This window comes from Thalassophryne amazonica, chromosome 4 (genome assembly GCF_902500255.1).
Source record: "Thalassophryne amazonica chromosome 4, fThaAma1.1, whole genome shotgun sequence".
In the NCBI taxonomy this organism is placed as follows: domain Eukaryota; kingdom Metazoa; phylum Chordata; class Actinopteri; order Batrachoidiformes; family Batrachoididae; genus Thalassophryne; species Thalassophryne amazonica.
The window spans coordinates 119,065,394-119,085,233 of record NC_047106.1 but is presented as its reverse complement, the minus strand read 5'-3'; the positions used below and the strand labels follow the sequence as shown (position 1 = coordinate 119,085,233).

At 39.3% G+C, this 19,840-nt stretch overlaps 1 protein-coding gene across 4 annotated transcripts in view; it reads left to right on the top strand.

Moving 5' to 3' along the window:
- Positions 1-19,493, top strand: part of LOC117508672 (rho GTPase-activating protein 42) — a 356,336-nt gene extending 336,843 nt beyond the window's left edge. For all 4 annotated transcript variants that reach the window (XM_034168483.1, XM_034168481.1, XM_034168484.1 and 1 more), the window contains 4 exons: positions 8,061-8,217; positions 12,343-12,405; positions 12,497-12,576; positions 19,014-19,493. In XM_034168483.1, coding sequence (XP_034024374.1) covers positions 8,061-8,217; positions 12,343-12,405; positions 12,497-12,576; positions 19,014-19,102 — 389 coding nt within the window. In that variant the 3' untranslated portion in view covers positions 19,103-19,493. The remainder of the gene's footprint in view (positions 1-8,060; positions 8,218-12,342; positions 12,406-12,496; positions 12,577-19,013) is intronic.
- The last annotated feature ends 347 nt before the right edge of the window (positions 19,494-19,840 follow it).

Here is a 19,840-nt window from a genome sequence, read left to right as displayed (position 1 = left end):
ATTTGTTATGTCATGTCATTTGTCATGATTTTTATGATTTGTCATGTTTCAACATCTGTCTGGGAAGAATTTACTTCAAATTGTCTCCATGCAAACTCTAGCCTGCTAAATCTGCATTTTATGGTTCTATCTTTCTAAAGTTTTGGGGTGAAAAAAATCAGAAACATAATGAAAGATTGCACAATTTTGAAAAGGGACAGCCTGTGATGGCGGTGTGAAGAACAAGGCAGTGGTTATAGGAAAGAGATGAGAATGGCAATTTTTCTTTTGTCTTTCTCTGTCAGGATTATTGACTGATTATCACTCGCATTATGCATAAGACAACAAATGTTGGTATTAATGTACTTTTTATAACATTTAAGTCAGGGTCTAACCATATAAGCAGTAATTTTCCTAGAGCCCTCACCTCTATTTTTACATGAAATGAAAAAAGGATAAATTAATTTAGCACCTTTCAATATAAGCAATATTTGTATTTTTAAAAAAATACACAAAAGCCAAAGAAAAGAAAGATGAACGCAGGCAAGAACTGGGATAATCCCAGGGAAAACAACTGAAAACCCAGACATCTGTACATAAGGTGGCCAAGAATTTGAACAGAAAAATTATCAATAACTCCAAAGCTCCTGCCAAAACTAGCACAACTCAGAAGTGAGTGAACGTTTAAGTTGTTAATGTCCCATAAATGCTTCTGTTGTTCCATTTGAATTTATGTTGTATGTATGAAATGTATGTTTTTTGGATTAAAGACCGGTAGCACAAGTTGCATGAAAAGATTCTTCTCTGGGGTGGAAAAATTGATTTGACCCAACAAAAAATTAAATTTTTTGGAGATTTATTTGGTGGGTAAATGCACCGGAATGCATCTGAGATTTCACATTTTTCCAGGGGACTCCCAGACCCCCCCACCAGGGGCTTTGGGCCTTTGGCCCTTGCCAAAAATTTTCAGGCTTTTTTTTTTTCCATGGCCCATGTTCATCACTGATGTCTCATACATCCCACATACGCGGGTCATAAGTTGTACACTTTAAATTTTGCAGAGTAAAATTTACTCTGCTGGGATAACATTTGGTCCCTGTCCAAATAGAGTTAAATATACTCCATCACAGTGCTAAATCAACTCTATCACAGTGTAAAATCAACTCTTAATGGAGTAGAAACACTTTATTTGACAAGACGGTAGAGCTTATTTCACTCTATAATTGAGTGTATTTTACTCTATTTAGACTGGGAACAAATTGTTATCCCGGCAGAGTATATTTTACTCTGCAAAATTTACTGAGTAGTTAAGATATGCGATTGCTAACGCTGAACAACTGAAAGCTGCAGTTCACATGCCAACAGTTCAGACTGTTACAGTTATTAAAAACTATTCACACACATAGTAAATATTAAAGGTTTATTAACTGCGCACAAGGTAAATAATGTGTTTATTATATGGCTATTGTATATACAAACATGCGACTTTATGGTATTGCCCGAATATGAAAGCTGCTGACGGTTTTGGGCTTGTAGTCAGACCTGTTCATTTTCTTCATGTTAAGGTTTAGGGGTCCAGACCGAACTGTACCATTACTTGCCGATGGACTTAAATGCAGGGAACAATAACCAGGACAGAACAATAACCAGGACAGAATACAAACGAAGGGAGATTTATTATACAAAACCAAAAAATAAAGTGGCTTGCTGAGGAGAGAGTTGGCCCGCCCTCTAGCGGTGGAAATCCGGGTGCTACTAGATACCGGGCCAGTCTTGAAGAAACGTGTCAACTAAGGATTCTAGGACCAGGACCAGGCGGGACACTCGCCTTTGCAACCAGGAACTATGGAAGAAGACACACTGGGTAAGTGGAATACACTTGTCACGCTGTAGCACAAACAGTCTTAGTTCATCACAGGATTTAACACGGGATATCACAGACCACTTAAAATAATGTCTGTTACTGTTCGGCAATTGTTCATAGTTCATGAGTGGTCTCCAAGGTCAAGGTTCAAGTGCTGCAGGCTGAAGCGCAGCTCCAATCAAGCAGGACTTGATACAGCTGGGCAGTGTTCTCAACTGTTTGATATCAAAGTTCAGGCAGTTCTTAAGCAGAGTTCTTGAATAGATCTTTATCAGAGTACAGTCACAGCCTGAGGAATGTGAGAACGGAATCCCACAGAAAGGGGGCAGAACTTAACTGGCATTTTGGTCGAGGAGCCCTCCACGCCAGGAGCCGGCGATTTTCCACAGAGACATGTGGAACCGGTAGCCAGTATCAGGGGCCAGGTCCGCTTGGCGGCAGTACCCGGTAGTTCTGGAACACGAGGAGAAGACAGTTTGTTCTAATGTGGAGATTAGATGGCCAGGCCAGCATTACCTCAGTATAAGCTGCAGGGCGCTTCTGCATGTGGGCGCACAGCTGGAGACGTGTTCAAGGTCACAGTGCAGCAGTCTGGTAAATCTCTGATCTCTGGATGAGGCGTGGAGGCTGTCAAGGCAAACGGTTAAGCAAGGCATCGAGAACAGACGTGAAAGTCTACAGTAGTATCTGGCATCGACTGGCTTGATAGCATGGAGAACAATCACCCATGACACGGACAGGACATGTATCAACCAAGAATCTGGCCAACATGAACCGAAAGCCCAGGTTTAAATAGTCTATCAGAAATCAGTCACTCATATGATCCAGGTGTTCTCTCAGAAATCAGTTACTCAGATAATCCAGGTGTAAAACAAAAAATGAGGGTGCCATCTGGTGGGAAAAAAAAACAACACATGACACTGAAATCCTGACACTTCACCTCTTAGCAGATGGTCAGTTTAGCTGGTAAGCTTTCAGTCTGTGTTTTGTCCAATGCTGTTTCGGTATTTATGGAGTACGAGGTCTGTTAGAAAAGTATCGGACCTTTTTATTTTTTGCAAAAACCTGAATCATTTGAATCACGTGTGCTTGCATCAGCCAACCTTGAACCTTTGTGTGCATGCGTGAATTTTTTCATGCCTGTCGATTGCGTCATTTGCTGGTAAGCAGCCTTTGTGTGACGACATGCAGTGTGCGCAGCGGATTTTCATTGCAAGGAAAAAGATGGAACGACTGGAGCAGCGCCGCATCAAATTTAGCCAGAAACTGGGCGACAGCCAGGTGGAAACCATTTGGATGATTCAGACGGCTTTCAGTGACTTTTCAGTCATGTGACTATCCGAGAAATTGTGGAAGAGGTGGGCATGTCACAGCATGTCCTGTGAAACTTCAACACGAAGGCGCTTTTGCTCCACCGTCAGCAGCTTCGTGCCGAACCTTCGGCATGAATTTCGACGCCACCCTTTTCATGGCCAAATCTTCTGTCACAGTGGAATCTGCAATTTCTCGGATAGTCACACGACGGTCCTGCATCACCACAGCATTCACTTTGGAAATGATCTGGTCATTTCAGCATGTTGATGGCCGACCGGAACGTGGCTGGCCAGGCCCGGCGCCAGAAAAAAAATATTAAGGGGGCGATGAGTTTATCACAGGGGGCAGGGTCGCCCCCCCCAAAAAAAGTGCGCACCGGAGGAGACGTGCCTCTGAGCATGCGTAATGAATTGGGTGTGATCCTGGAAAGCTCGTGTATTTAGGCTACACGATTGTAAGAGACTGAGTAAGAGTAAAGAGTGATCACAGTATTTTTTTAATTATTATTTGAACGTATAGACCCTCAGTCAAGTGATCTCCTGCATACCACACAGAGTCGGTGTTCTGTCGAGATGAGGTGCACCAACGTTCAAAACTGTGAGCTGTGACGTACCTTCGTGTTGTCCAATAGGAACGACGCGTTGGGCCAAAACACGGAAGACTCATGGCAGAAACCACTGATCTGTACAAAATGGATTGGACCAATCCGATTGGTGCAGAAACCACTGATCTGTACAAAACATTAACGTGTGACAGGACTGCATATTTAGAGAGCAGTTTTCTGAAGAAAAATCATTGGAAATGTTTTTTTGTTGTTTGTTACCTTAAAATTTCTGATTACTGTTAAAAAAAAGTTTAGAACACGTGTAATTAAAATAGCTAAATAAATAAATAAATGGTTCTTTAGAAACCTTTCATCTGTAAATTAAAACCACCTGTTATTTCATATTAGATAATTTGTTGTTTAACATAAGGAACCTCGGACATTTATTTTTAGACAAATAAAATAACATGGAAGCTTGTATATTTTTTAAGTCTGGTAGATTATTTATATCTCATTTCAACCAGAAAAACAAACACTAAATAAATACAAATGTTTATTATAAATGCAAAAGGAAATAATTTAACAATGACTGTAGTGTGATTGTAAAGTAGGATTTCTGTGACATAAACCTCATGATGTATTTTTGTATAGTCATTTAAACTTGTAATTTTGTCAAAATATGTAATTGCCTTTAATGTTATCAGGACAGAGTCATTTCTAAAATATGAATTTGAGCACAATAAGTGGAGAGCTTCTACTTGTGCAAATGTCTTTTGACTTTGATTCGTGGACATTTTTAATGATCCGTTCATTTATTGTTAAAATATAAAATGAAACAGCTTTTTAAAAAATAATAAAATAGTTGCTGTTGAAGAGCCTTTTATATAGAAGCAGGTGTTCTGCTGGATTCTCGGGACCAGATGAAGGTCTCTTCTGCAGTTTTTAACTCTGGTGGTGTTGCTGAAAAGCAGCGATGTTTTCTTTCGACTGGACTTCGTGGTGTTCAGCTCATCAATGGAAGTTTGGTTGTCTGCACAGCAAATGTTCCTGATTGGGACAAATAAAAAATGGCAAAAAAAAAAAAAACGGTGGAAGAAACGCCCGAAAAAATAAGTTATTTAAAGCTGAGCTTTTGTGGTGTCTGAAAAAAGCTGTAGCTTTATTTGGTAAAAATAAAAAAGACTGAACCATTTACAAATTAAAAGTGTTCACTCAGATCAACTGTGCTAAAAGGCTAAGCTAACCTTAGCCGATCATTAAACCTTCACAGTTCAGTAAACATCACGTTTTATTTTTACATTATTCTCACCTCAGTAAAGCTGCAGAACTAAACTCCGTTGGGCAAACTGGGACTTCGCATATACCAAAAAGTGGGAGATTTTGGACTGAGTGGGTTTGCTCCATCACCCCGGCGGCCTGGATCGCTCTGCCCAGTGATGATGCCTGAAGGCCGGCTTCTCCGTGTGGGTCGGCCCGCTGTCGCAGTTCGATCGATATCCCACCAAGACATCAGTCCTCCCTCGGTCGGTGTCACTCCGAAAAGTAGCTGAAAAAAGCTTCTCCCAGCAGGGTGATGGGAGAATCGTTCTACTGCTGTTTTTTAAAGGTTTTTTTGTGGTTCAGGTGACGCAAATTCAAGATGGTGATCGCTGAACTTTATTCAGGTTGTGGAAACAGCCAGAGTGTGACGTAGCAATCTCCCCTTGCCGCTTCCGAAGCGACGCGTCTGACGTCACGACGCGTTGGAAACACACCGCCCTCTGCCGCACTGACAAGCGCAACCCTCAACCTATCAAATCCCTTGAACACAGACACGCCATATCCGTTTGTTTTAAAATTAATTACTTTAGTTAATTAATTTGGTTTATTTGTTAAATACGTGATATTATTGAATAACTAATATTTTGCTATATTTTCCAGTATTTCTTTTTCTTTCTTTTTTATTTTTTTGATAACTCTAACATCTGAGGGGGCGAGGTTGATGACGTGAGGGGGCGTCGCCCCCAAACGCCCCCTCGTGGCGCCGGCTATGTGTTGTGCGGACGTCTTTAAACCAGTTGTACCGCTCCTTAATCTGTGTGATGCCCATAGCATCGTCACCGAAAGCCGTCTGAATCTTCTGAATGGTTTCCACCTGGCTGTCGCCCAGTTTCTGGCAAAATTTGATGTGGCGCTGCTCCAGTCGTTCCGTCTTTTTCCTTGCAATGAAAATCCGCCGAGCGCACTACACATGTCCTTACACAAAGTCTGCTTACCAGCAAATGACGCAATCGACAGGCGTGAAAAAGTTCACGCATGCGTACGAAGGTTCAAGGTTGGCTGATGCAAGCACACGTGATTCAAATCCATCAGGTTTTTGCAAAAAATAAAAAGGTCCGATACTTTTCTAACAGACCTCGTATATTCGTGTCCGACTTCTGTTTTTAGTTTCTGGTTTGTAACAAATGTGATACGTGATGCCGACTGATTGTCATGTTAGCGGTCTGATATGGGAAAATATTAGACCGGAAATCAGCCAATCAGAGCGTGCGTAGCATTGTAGCCACATAATAATAAAATGTCTTATCTTACCTGTTCGTTTCAATCAGATTTATCATCACAGGCTGAAGAAAACGTATCCACATAAAGCATCCTGATTTTGGAAAACAATGTCTGAAATACTGTAGTTCTTTGTCTTGGCGGAAAAAACATAGCATTTTAAAAGAAATCCCTCTGTTGTGTCTGCTCCTGGTGTGTTTCTCAGCCTGAAAGTCACAGCACCTCATTCATTCATGGCAGTGTTTACCATAGGCATCAGTCGATTCTTCAGCATTCTCCACACATTGAAAATAAATCCCATGATCCACCAAGACAAACATTAAATTAAATTAAATTTAAAAAGGTCAAATTAGCCTGTTTGGCCTCTGTGTGGAGTAGAGAGGCCGCGTGACAGTGTATGCATGCTCGTTGACGTGCTCATCAATATTTACATGTTCCGCCTGCCAAACAAAAGGGTTCTGCCAGTGGTAGAAATGGAAACCAAGCCAGACTTAGCTGTTCCAACCCGTACCACACCTTGCAATACCAACCTGGACCACTGGGTGGAAACGGGGCTGTCGGCATACGTTAGCTATATCATCAAGGTGTGACAGGGCCCTAATTAAAAACCTGGATTTCCAGGAATTTGTGGAAAACTCCCATCACTGCTGGGTCAACCTGTGATGGTTTTGAACATATTTAAAGATTTTGAGAGTATAGCTGCCTTCTGTTGGGCTCAAGGTCACCTGGTGTTGGGTTGATGTGACTTATGTTCAATTTATGCCAAATACGGACAGAATTACCGAGATATGAAAAAATTTGGACCAAGTTGCACCATCGTAATCTGAGCATGAATGGGGCAGATGTGGCTGGGAGTCCACTGAATAAAGAAAACTTTTCCTGACTTTTGCCAAGTGGTGTGCCTACTCAACAGGACTCAGTGCCATTGCTTGTGTCCGACCAGCGTCATTGTTATTTTCACATCCTATGTTCTTTAAATAGTGAGTGCACTTGGGCTCATCTGTGCACCCATGGCGGTGTGAGTCTTAAAACGAGGTGTGGTCAGACAAATTGTTGGCATATAGCTATTGTGAAGCAGCAGAAAGTGAGTGTTTTTCTGCTATTTATACAATGCATTAACTTACATAGGTGGGTTCCTGATGTGTGTAGTCTGCTCATACACACAGAGATGCACTTTAGCTCTAATAATAACTTAATAATAAGCTGGAACAGAAAACAATAACTAAAATGATACACTTCCACCTACTATGTTCTGTAGATCATCATGATTGGTTGCTCTGTCTTCCTCCCACAGACTACACAAAAGGCTCTTGGTTTTAATTATAAAAAGTTAATTATTGGGCTGCCTTAAAAATGTAGGCTGACATAACCTTTATAATAAGTCAACAATTGCAACACAGTATTACATCTTTTTAGGTCATAATCACTAATGATTGAAATGTGGATTCATGCTGAACACTCAGGTTGCTGAATATGAAGCCACACCCATGTTTAACTGCAAAAGATACATTCAAAAAAATTCAGCACAGCATAATTATATATTATATTATTATATTATATATATTTCTGGGTGATTGTGTTTCCTTCACTGTAAATTTAGTGGAAAGGAAGCATCATGCCAAAATCATTTTCAGCAGTGCATGTTTTTACTCTACAGAGTGGCTCTTGCAAGTTTTTATATTTCAAATTGATTCATGCAAGTTAAACAAAAATTAATGAGGAAACATTGCACCCATGCCTATTTTCCTGTTGTTTTATTACCAGGGTTTAACTTTCTGTTGTATTTGAACAAAAGACTCTTTCATGTTTGTCTCTTTCAAGGTCACATGAGCTGGTCTGGTTCTGTCCAAAGTCTGTCATCACTGGATTCCAAAGCGAGTCTGAAACACACTGAACATCCAGACGTTCCACCAAAGCAAGTGGTCCGCCGCAAGATGGACACATCCTTCAGCAACGGCTACCAAAGACCTGGCTCAGTGTAATGAGTTTAAAGAAAAATCATGATTACACTCACAGTAATTGAAATGTGTTAAAAAAGAACCATATTTATACACCACCATGCACACACTCCAAAAGATTGAACCAGTTTATGTATTTAAATTAAATTTAATGATTAAATGTCACACAATGACAGCACACCGTATGAAGATGTGCATGAACCAACATAATTTTGGTCTGATGTTTTCAAGGGGAGATAAAATGATTTTTTTTAATACATCATATTTGTTATTTAAATGGATGAACCACTCTTCATTCAAAGATTTTGTCACAAAAGAAACTATAGCACCCTGCTCGTACAGCACAAACCAACCCCAACACTGGTTTCCAGTTCCACAAATTTTTACCTTGGAAAAAATTTTCAAGGTCAAAGTCTTGTTAAAAGTGGCTTTTCATAAGTTAAATTAGATGTGATCAAATGTCTTATGTATTTAGTTCATGCACTTGAAATGAAGGGTTTTTTTGTTGTGTTGCCAGGTTTTTTTCAGCTTTTTTGGTTTCTGAATTCTTTTTCAGATAATTTTCACAGAATATTGGTTATCTCAGCTATATGCACAATTTGCCAGTGCTTTTTGGCACTTGGTTTCCGACTGATAACTGGAAGATCGACAAATAGGTATAAAATTGGAACCTCCATCCAATTTTTGTGGTGTAGGTAAATCCATAAGAGAAAAATGAGAGTGATTGAGGCACTTTTGACTGAGATGCAAAATGTACGCCAAACGGGCTTTTCAATATTAAATTCAAATGTCCACAAAATTCATAATCCGGATCAGATCCAGATCAAACTTTGTCAGCTGATAGCGAGTGGCAGTCTGCACCTCACTTTCAAATATGAGAGTAATTGGTGCATGTTAAAGATATAATTAAAATATATAATAAATGGGGTTTTCAATGTTAAATTCAAATGTCCACAAAATTCACAATCCGGATCTTATCTGGATCAAACTTTGTCAGGCGATAGTGAGTGCCAGTCTGCATCTCACTTTTAAATATGAGAGTGATTTGGGAATGTTTGATTAAGATATAATGTAAAATATACATTAAATGGGGTTTTCAATGTTAAATTTAAAAGGCCACAAATCTGTAATTGGGATCAGATCTGAATCAGACAGATAAAGGATACCATCCTACGTAATGCTCTCAAATATGAAACACATTTGATCTTTTTTTGACAGAGTTAGGAATGTGAAAAAAGGCAAGTCAACAAACTAAGGCGTGTGTGTGTGGGGGGGTGTATTTCCAAAAACCTATATGGGGATAATTCTTGATTTTTCAAGTATCCTGATTGAATTCAGTTGTGACTCTGTTTCATGATAACAGCGGAACATAAACTACCATGAAGACAGATTCTGGGCTGCTTGCTTGCACCAGACTAGAATAATAACCCTACTTAAACCTAAAACCTCATCTCTTTATCAGCAGTCAGTTCAATCACAAATTATCATGTTGTCATGTTCCTAGTGTATGCAATGTACTTAACATTCAGTGTTGCCAAAGTAACTTTGAAAAGTTACTTTATTAGTTACTTTATATTATATTTTACAGTTACATTATTAGTTACATTCAGCAGCTGCTGGCAACTTGTCAGCAGCTGCTGAATGTAACTAATAAAGTAACTCGCAATCTAACTTGGTTATTTTTAAGATTGAGTTCTCAGAAAAGTAATTATTAGTTACCACAAGTACATATGACTGTTGTGTGAAATATGTGACCATTGTTATAGTAATAATTAGTTCAGACAGTCGTTACTGCTGTTGTGTTGTGTTCATGAAGATTGCTATTTATACAGCTGTCAGAGCATTGATAAGTATGCTATTGCAGTTGTTCAGATGACTAGAAATAGCTGATGATACGATGTTGTATTACGCAAACAGGATTATAGAACCAGCGGTATATTCCAAGATAAAATTCTGAATTTCTGAGATTTAAGTGGGGAATATATGATATATTATTGTATTAATTTTCATATTACGTGAATGAATTGTGTGTGCATAAGAGAGACAATATGGCACAGAGAAAAATGACTGCTTCAGCTGTAATGTTGTTTGGACATGATCACACTACACAGGTCACACTTATTAGGTTGCGTCTGTGTGTGTGGCTGTTCGTCTATATGTGTGTCTGTCTATAGTTGCAAATCAGGAAGAGCTACTGATCTATCAGCAAAAATGTCTTTATAATGATTTATATGCCAGAACAAATTAATCAAACTGGGGTGACAAGGTTTAATGGATCTGCATTGTCCAGTTTATATGGGGTCTTTCATGCAACATTTGAAGAATAGGGCCCAGTAGACCATTATTCTCCATGTGTTGCTTAAAAGATCCAAGCTAAACTGGATGATCCATGATCCATTGATCCTGGTCATGCGTGTCTGATTTAGTCAGATCTTCAAACCCAAGCTGGAGTCAGTTATCCGAGATGATCATATGCGCACATGAGGTTATTAAATTGGGATATACAGGGTGCCCCCCCCCCCCCCCCCCCCCCCCAAAAAAAACAGAACCCATAAAAATTTGTACTAAATCCTACAAAGGTCCAGCAAATTTATTGATTTTTTTTTTTTTTTTTTTATTTCTTCAAACTTGCTGGACTTAAACTTCAGTCTGTGTACGATCATCCTCCAAAGTTTCACTTATCTTGGTCGCTTTGCATCAAAAACATGTTCTTTCAAAATTATGCTCCAAATGGTATGATTTGTTGGTGAAATAGGCCCCTAGGCAAAATGTTTATTTCTTGGTTGACCAAGACATGCTGTGGAAGACAATTGGAACAATACAAACCTTTGTAGGATTTATTACAATTTTTATGGGTTCTGTTTTTATATATATATATATATATATATATATATATATATATATATTGGATTTTCACCCCAACAGAACAAGTGTTTCTTTTTGAGGGCTGTGAGGAATTTTGTGTATGATTTGTATCAAATTCTGCAAGCACTACATATAATAACAAATGATAAAGTGTACCAAAACAATAAAATTACAATAAAACCAGCCACATATAATCCTTACAACTGCATCACATAACAACCAACCAATGGGAAAAAAAACCCCCACAGCTAATTATAGATCAAAGAGGAAGATGTGACTTAAATCCAGGTTTAAAAGAATCTGTAGTTTCAGACTGTTTATTCTCAGTGGGCAGTCATGTTATAAACTTGATTAGGATTCAAATTTTTGTCCCCGATTATACACTAACATTCATAATAATCAATGGATTATGTACCAATAATAAAAATAACACTTTTTCAATCTTCAGGTAATACATTCCCAAGTGGCATTACTAAACTGTTGTGATCAAATGGCCTCTTGACAAAAGACGGACTATAACCCAAATTTATAGGCTGCAAAGTCTTTCAACCACTAAAACTGTCTGGCAGGTACACATCGGAATGAATCCTTCTTTTGCTGGAACACTTTATTGAGCATATATGTGCAAGGAAAGTTTCATCTGCCTCTCATTTACAGCAGACTTAGAAAAAAATGATCTGGCTGTTTGTCCCTGCTGAGACTTCAGCCTTGTACTCTGTTTATGAGCACTGAGCTTTGAGAGGTCTCCAAGTTCAGATGAGTACGTGTTGAGAGATTTATGCCTGTCCTCCCCGAGTGGGAGAACTGCCTTTAATTATGCTGTACCTGCTTTGGGGTTGATGTGACCCAGCAGCCATGTGCATTTGTTCTCTCAGGACAAATAGATTATTTGACGTGTGACATCTGAGAAGTCGCACACAAGGCATTCAGAACGCAATCCGTGTCACCGCTTGGACTTAGATGTTGTGGTGTACAGGGTCAAACATAGCCTTGTTAACACGTTTAACTCCCATCCGGAAGGAAACCTCCTAGTCGTCCCTGTTACAATTTTTGCCTTATCTGCAACAATGAGGAACGCATAGCAACTGCAGACTTGTTTTTGTGGAAAAAGAAGAAAAAGGTCTGAATTTTTGTCATACAGTAATTAAGGCCATAGTCATCACAGTGAATTAATGTTTTCTGATCATCATTTTTCTTTGTCAGCATCATTTTTCCAACAGTTTTTCCTTGATGTAACCAAGTGCAGTGACGTCTAAGTGCTAATGGACATGTTGTTTCAGGGTGGCTGCCAAAACGCTACTTTTTGAGAATAGCCCCACCCCTCAGGCTGCTCCTATTGGAAGGTGTTGTAGAACACATTACCATCAATCTGATTCCATCTAATCATCTCAAATCTGCTACGACACTCATGTGTTTTTGTTTATTTTCCTTTAGAGATGCCAAGGCGATGTACTCTTGTGAAGCAGAACACAGCAATGAGCTCAGTTTCCCTCAGGGGACGCACTTCTCAAATGGTGAGCTGAAGTTTTATGCCTGTTTTGTGATACAAACTCTAGACATTAAACCTCATGCAATAACCAACCACTCCAACAAATTAATTCCTAAATGGTGTGTACTAGTGATTTAAGAGAACCTCCTGCATTCGCCAATGTTCTCATCTTTTCCTTTCTTTTCCTTTCCTTTTTTGTACGTATTACCAGACCTGTACTTTGGGTCATGTATAAATAGTCGAGCATCATCCATACGTAAGGTTTCAGTGCTTTAATATATATTTCTTTATCCTGAAACAATTGTAGTTTGAAAATCCCACATGAATTACACATCCCAATTAGTACTTAGTGGTTAGCGTTGTTGCCTCACAGCAAGAAGGTACTGGGATCGCTTCCCACCTGGTCCTTTCTGTGTGGAGTTTGCATGGGTTCTCTCTGAGTGCTCCTTGAAATTTGGTGGTACTGGAAACTTTAAATTGGCCGTAGGTATGAGTTTGTCTGCCCTGCGATAGACTGGCAGCCTGTCCACACCCATACCCCGCCTCTAGCCCAATGACTGCTAGGATCGGCCCCGGCCCCTTGCCACCTGACCGTGAATTGGAATAAGTGGGTATGGAAAATGAATACAACTCTTAAGTAATTCACGTTGCTGAATAAAATTTATTTAAAACAAGATATTCCTTTACTTGTACCAAAGGTGAAATGCATCAACGACTAAAACTCACGCTGGTGAAATGGACATATGCCCTCAATGCCACAGCCTGAGTCCTGGAGAAACTGTAAACAGAAGCTGTGGAGATCTGCGCATGCGTCAGTGGACCCACCTGCTCTGGTTCCTCATCCAGAGCAAAAGAGGGATCATCTCCTTCATCATCAGAATCCTCACTGTCTGACGACACGCTGGGTGCTGCATCTTGCTCCAATTAAAAAAAAAAAAAAACGCTGGTGTGCCGTGGTCACTGCTCTCTCACTGTATTACATTACTAAGACATATATATTGATTTATAACAGAAAACTGTCAAAATGGGGAATAAATATGTGTAAAGATGATTGAATATATCAGAGCAGTAAATTGATCAGTCTGTGTGAACGTGCATTGACCCCCCATGTGCGGTTATTTCCACCAGCTGATCACTGATCCACAACCTGAATTCTGCCTTCCAGAACAGCTTTTTATATAATCATCTAAATCATCTACCTGTTGCCACATGTACATAAGGGCTGGATTGTCATTCCTACACTCATATTGTTATATTTGATAAAAAAAATATTAAGTACAGGCAGGAGCTGCCGCTGTGTTCAAGCACTGTCGGAAATTGCTGGATTGTCATTCCTACACTCATATTGTTATATTTGATAAAAAAAATATTAAGCACACGCAGGAGTTGCTGCTGCCACTGTGTTCAAGCACTGTCGGAAATTACACAACTTTTTTGTTGTTTCAAATTCAGCAGTTGCTTGTGGCAAAATAATTCATTGTATCCACACAAAAGATTAATTCTTCCCTATATAAGGTGCCTGAGCCCATTGAAGCTGACCCCCCTCCCAGATAAAAAAAAGTCCAAGCAAACAGGCTGAGTTTGCCCTGTAATTTCCAGTGGAACATGAACGCAGCAGCAGCCCTCACAAACCGGTTTCTGTACTGTGTGAAAACATTCAGCTGGTTGAATGAAGTCAAACTAAACACTAACGTTACAAAAACTAAGCAAACGCTAAAAAAAACATCAAGAATGACAGCAAAAGGAAATACAGATGAATTGAGGTTTTTGGTGGCATTTGTTCAAGTTTTTCAACAGTTTATAAATCCTGACGAAGTGCCGGCTGCAGGAACGAAGCCGCGTGAAGGTCAAACAATGCCAATGAAAGTCAACAAAAGTCTAGACTTTTTGTTTCGTTTGAGTGGGCCATAACACTTCCATGGTCTAAGACTTAGCCTGTTTTCTAATCTTTTGCATTCAAATAAAAACTCTTGATTATGCTTTGTGAATTCTTGTGAAAAAAGAAGAAAAATGTCAAACACCAGTCGTTTTTCCTCAAAATTAACCCATAAAGTGCCACTTCTGCAAGCATAAACATTCACTTTTTGTTTAACGATAATATTCACTGCATAATTCATGTCTGACCATGATCTCCTGTGGAGGGGATCACAATCAATCACTGTTACCATTGTGATTGATTCTCTAGTCAAATGGTCAATTGTCCAGTCGATAATTCTTGATGAGATTGCAAAGGCCATGAAACGGCTGAGGACAAGGAAAACTCCAGGGATCTGTGACATTGGAACTGAGCTTCTCTAAGCAGATGGAGATACTGCTCATGGTGACATTTCTTAATCCATTTTCAATGATATTATGTAGAAGCTTTTAAATCTGCACTCTTATGTCACTAATTTTTTTGTTGTAAAGCACTTTTTATTTACCTCAACTGAAAGTGCTATACAAATAACTGGGTCCGACCCTCTCTGGTGAATGAAACAGCATTAAAATCACATACTATTTTTTTCTCATTTGCTAGGTTTAGCAGATCCCTTAATTCTGTTTTTATTAACAATTCCATACTTACTTCTGTGTTGATCTAATAGTGGGACATAACCTTCCTCTTCAGAAAAAAAAAACCCCTCAAAAACATTCCATGTACTGGTGGGGCACGTAACATTCATTTTTATTTTTTGGAATTATTTATAATTCACCCTTTTTGTGTCAGCCATGACATTCATGTCTCTGGCGCCTCAGCCTTTTGGATAGGTTGACGCATGGGACAAGCTGATGCAGTCACAAGGTCGTTGGACAGAGGTGTTTGGTAATGTTGATAGCTTTGCAGGAGAAGAAAGTCTTCAGGGCCTTGTGCTTACTGCCTTACATTATGATTTTGAGACTTGATGCTCCTTGGCAGTTGGTCGCTTTCGCGGATCCTTGGATACTACTGCAATGACTTTGTGTCAAACAAATAATTAAAATCAATTTTTAATTCATATTAGTAAAATGTTGCACCTCCACCAAGTTCAATGTGATTTAAAACAAAAAAAACCTTGGATTTTTACAGCTGTATATGTGACTTGTGTGGAGGTGGTCTTAAGACAGACTCACTCCCAGTCTGTCTGAAGGATACAAAGTGGTCAGCAGGCTATAGAGATTTGTTTTTTGTGTGCGCTTGTGGAACAGTCTGCCTGTGGATATTATGGGATCCACTTATGTCAGAACATTTCACATTTGTTACAATTAGCTTATACTTTTAATTAATTACCCAAGACCATCGGGTATTATGAAGGTTTTGCATGTATCCCTCCGTCTGTTTGTGTTCAGCATAAAGGCCCGGTCACACCGCACTTAACGAAGGGCAACAAAGCCCAAACAAAACAAGAAATCTGGACTTTCGTTGGCATAGTTTAACCTATGCGCAGCTTCGTTCCTGCAGCTGCCGCTTTGTCAGGATTTTGAAACTGTCGAAAAATTTGAATGAATGCCACTTAAAACCTCAATTCATCTGTATTTCGTTTTTCTGTAATTCTTGATGGTTTTTTATTTTTTGCTTAGTTTTTGTAACATTAGCATTTAGTTTGACTATGTTCGACAAGCTGAATGTTTTCACACAGTACAGAAGCTGGTTTGTGAGGGCTGTTGTGGAGTTGCTGATGCCTGACACAATCGTTGATGGCTGTGTATTTGTTCGCAGCAGGGGGGCTTTGCAGGAGCGCGATCAGCCTTGTTTGTTTCCATGGTGCTGAGGGCCGACAGGGATCTGCAATGATCTCTCAGAGCGAATTGCGCCTCAGCTTGTGCAAACTAGGCAACAGTTTACAGAAGTGTGACTTTGAGCATCAAGTGTGGAAAAAGTTCCAGCAGCTGTGGACATTCACATGTGAACAGCTTTGATCCTCAGAGGTGTAACATATAAAAACAGAAAAGCCAATGTGGTCAGCTGGAGAGAAGGTGAAGCGCATGCGTGTGTGTGTCTGATCCACGTACACAGTGCCTGTGCGTGGGTCATCAGAACTGGTCATCAACAGCGCTATCTCTCTCACTGTCTCTCTCCCTCTGTCTCATACGCGTGCATGTACAGACAGCGATTAGAGTTTTGGTATTTGAGAGATTTGAAAAATATTTGGTGTGTTTGCAGTGTGTATTATTTTGGTGGAGTATTTGGTGTGGGGGTGTTCTTGTTTTGTGAAAATGAGGCGTCTTGTGAATGTTGAGCAAGCGCTTCAGTTTTTTATTAATTGGAGCAAGATGGAGTGTGCAGCGTATTATCAGAGTCTGAACCAGGCAGTGAGGATTCTGATGATGAAGGATCCCTGTTTTGTCCTGGATGAGGAGCCACAGCAGGTGGATCCACCGACATGCGCACAGATCTCCACAGTGTGTCTTCTGTTTTGCAGCTTCTCCAGAACTCAGGCGCTACAGATCCCCGTCCCAGCACCGAGTCTTGGAATGCAGAGATGCAGACACACACTGCTCCAGCAGTAGCTCCAGGCGCGTTTTGTTTAAAGCGTTGAGATCAACGTTAGCTTTGGTTTAATTTTGTTCCTCTTTCATTCCTTTTGCGCTCTTGATTCGCAAGCTGTTCATCCACCTTTTCTCAATGATTTGTGACTTTTTTACTTTTTTCCCTTCGTTCAGGAATCGTCGTATGCCATGTGACCGGGCCATAAGTCCAGTCCTATTACTACCAGAGTCTTCAAATTTACAGGGAACATTCTTGGGACACAGACCTTGGACAAGCTCGAAGATGGCTAACCCTGACCTATTTTAAGATGTCAAAAAGTCACATTCTCTTTAAATCTTTTAAAGTTTTTGAGTAGCAGGGGTGACAGCCAATCAGAGTAGAGCTGAACCATGATGGCAGTGGCTGCTCTCTCCAAAACCGCTTCGTTTTATGTGTTTATATACATGTTTCTCATATATTATGTAAAAGCTAGTGAGAAATAAATGCGTCTAAAACTGAAAATGCTGTTTTTGGAACCTAAACCTGAACTTATTTATAAGACATTTTGCAGATGTTAGCATGGTGACATCACAGGCTGGTAGCTAGCTGCAAAACTCTGTTTTGTTTGTGTGCAGATATAACCTCTTTGTCATATGTTATGTAAAAGCTAGTGAGAAATAAACACTTCTAAAACTGAAAATGCTGTTTTTGTAACCTGATAACACCTCTGGAGTCATTTACAAGACATCTTGCAGACATTATTGTGCATGCTAACTTCAGCTAACTCAAAGCTAAATTCCTATGGCGTTATATTTGTCTCATTACTACCTGCAAATGCACATAGGGTGAGCATATTTCTTGATTTGCACAACTTCCGCTCTTGTCAAAAGCTCAACTACACGCACACACAAGGCCTTATGCAGACGGCATTAAAACGTAAATATTGCTTTTGATTGATTGATTGATAAGGGGCTTTATTGAACATGTACAAATTGTACGTAAGACAATAGGATCTTAATAATTAAACAACTGCAAATTATAAAGAATACAATGTTCACATGGCCAATGGTATTTTAGCATTACATTATATTTTTAAATTAGTTTGGTGTTGGCTGTTGGGTGTTTATAATGTGTATGTTTTTCTTTGTCTATTTATAAATGAGATACTGTGCAACCAGTCCTGTTACACAGATTGTGTACTAGGGAGCTGGTTGGTTAAAATTCCTTTTATGTCCAATCCATCAGATTTGGATATTTGCATTCCTACATACACCTTCTCTAGGTAAAATCTCAACAAGTCCAGGGTTGTGACGAGTGTGCAAAAGTTGCTCAGGTTTCAAGTATTGATCACACTCATTTGATCATTGTAGTTTGTTGTGTGCTGGTGACACACAGAGAGGATTTGGCTAATGGACGGTGTTATGTGGAAGCGTAAAATGGTTTGGTCCCTAACATGACACCCCTATGCTTTGCCAAAGTCCACACAGCCTGAGGATTTTTTTTTATTGCTTGTTCTATGAAGAGATGGCTTGACTACGAACCAACAAAGGTCAGTGTAACCTGGTGAAAGGCACCAGCGCCTGCCAGCAGCCAAACCTAAAAACGTCAACAAGCTCTCCTACCATTTGCCACATTCACAGCACTTTTATTACATTCTACTTTAATGGCCCATCTTTTTTCTTTCACACCTTATCCATGGATATCTCTTTACTTGATTAAACTCAAAAATGATCCTAGGTTGGTCAATTTCACAAATGGCATATCATGCCCTTTTTTGTGTCCTAGTGAGTAATGTAATCCTGCTTTCAGCCTTCCAAAAATACACAAGCGCAATTTAAAGGGCACTCTGACCGAGTCATTATCAGTTTGCTTTTAATGCTATTTTTTTTTTTGCCCGCCTGAAGTTTTAGTTTTGTTGGTTTTCACTGTGTATGTGAAATAACCTAACAAATATGCATTTAGGAGTTCATATGTGTTACATCAGAATAAAGACACTCTGCTGTTTTTCACTGACATTTTTTTTTTCTTGTGTGTTTTAGTTTACCCATCTGTTGAACCGGGCTGGCTCCAAGCGACATATGAGGGAAAAACGGGCTTAATCCCAGAGAATTATGTGGTCTTCCTCTAACAAACTGGTGAAACATTCATCGTTTTCATGGTATCCATGGAAAAAAAAACTGTTTGGTTTCTGTTGTTGTGTTCCTGTTACAATATTTCTGCATTGTATGCATTTGTAGTAGAAATAAAGAAGAGCAGCAGCTGCTTTAACAATGCCAGTTGTTTAAAACAAAATAATACCTCTTTTTTTTGTAAAGAGATATTTTTTGTATAAATGTAATGGACAGCTGTGGAGTATGATATGTATCACCCATGGACTGCACTGATGTATTTAATCACAGTATCAGCCTGTACTCCGAGAATCCCACAAGTGTTATTCTCAAAAATATATTATTGCATTGCTACTTACTATTCTATCAGCATAACATCTTTGACAAGTCATTACTGGAAAATATACATATTACATACAGAAACCAACAGAAAAAAAACCTTTGTTTGCATCTTAATGAGCTACTCCATAAGTGTTGAAGGGCAAAATAGCATCCCTCCTAAATTTCCTATTCTCACCCCATGGTATTAGACTGAATTCGATCGAACTTTATTGATCCCTTTGGAAGATCTCTCAGGGAAATTGTGTTTGATTTTAAATACTAACAAAGACTAGAGCACTGTGCTCATAGAGCGCAAACCTTCGCCAACAATAGTTTCCAATTCCACAAAATTTCAAAGTCCTGTTAGGAGTGGCCATTCATAAGCTAAATTAGATGTCAGTATGTATGTGTATATATATATATATATATATATATAT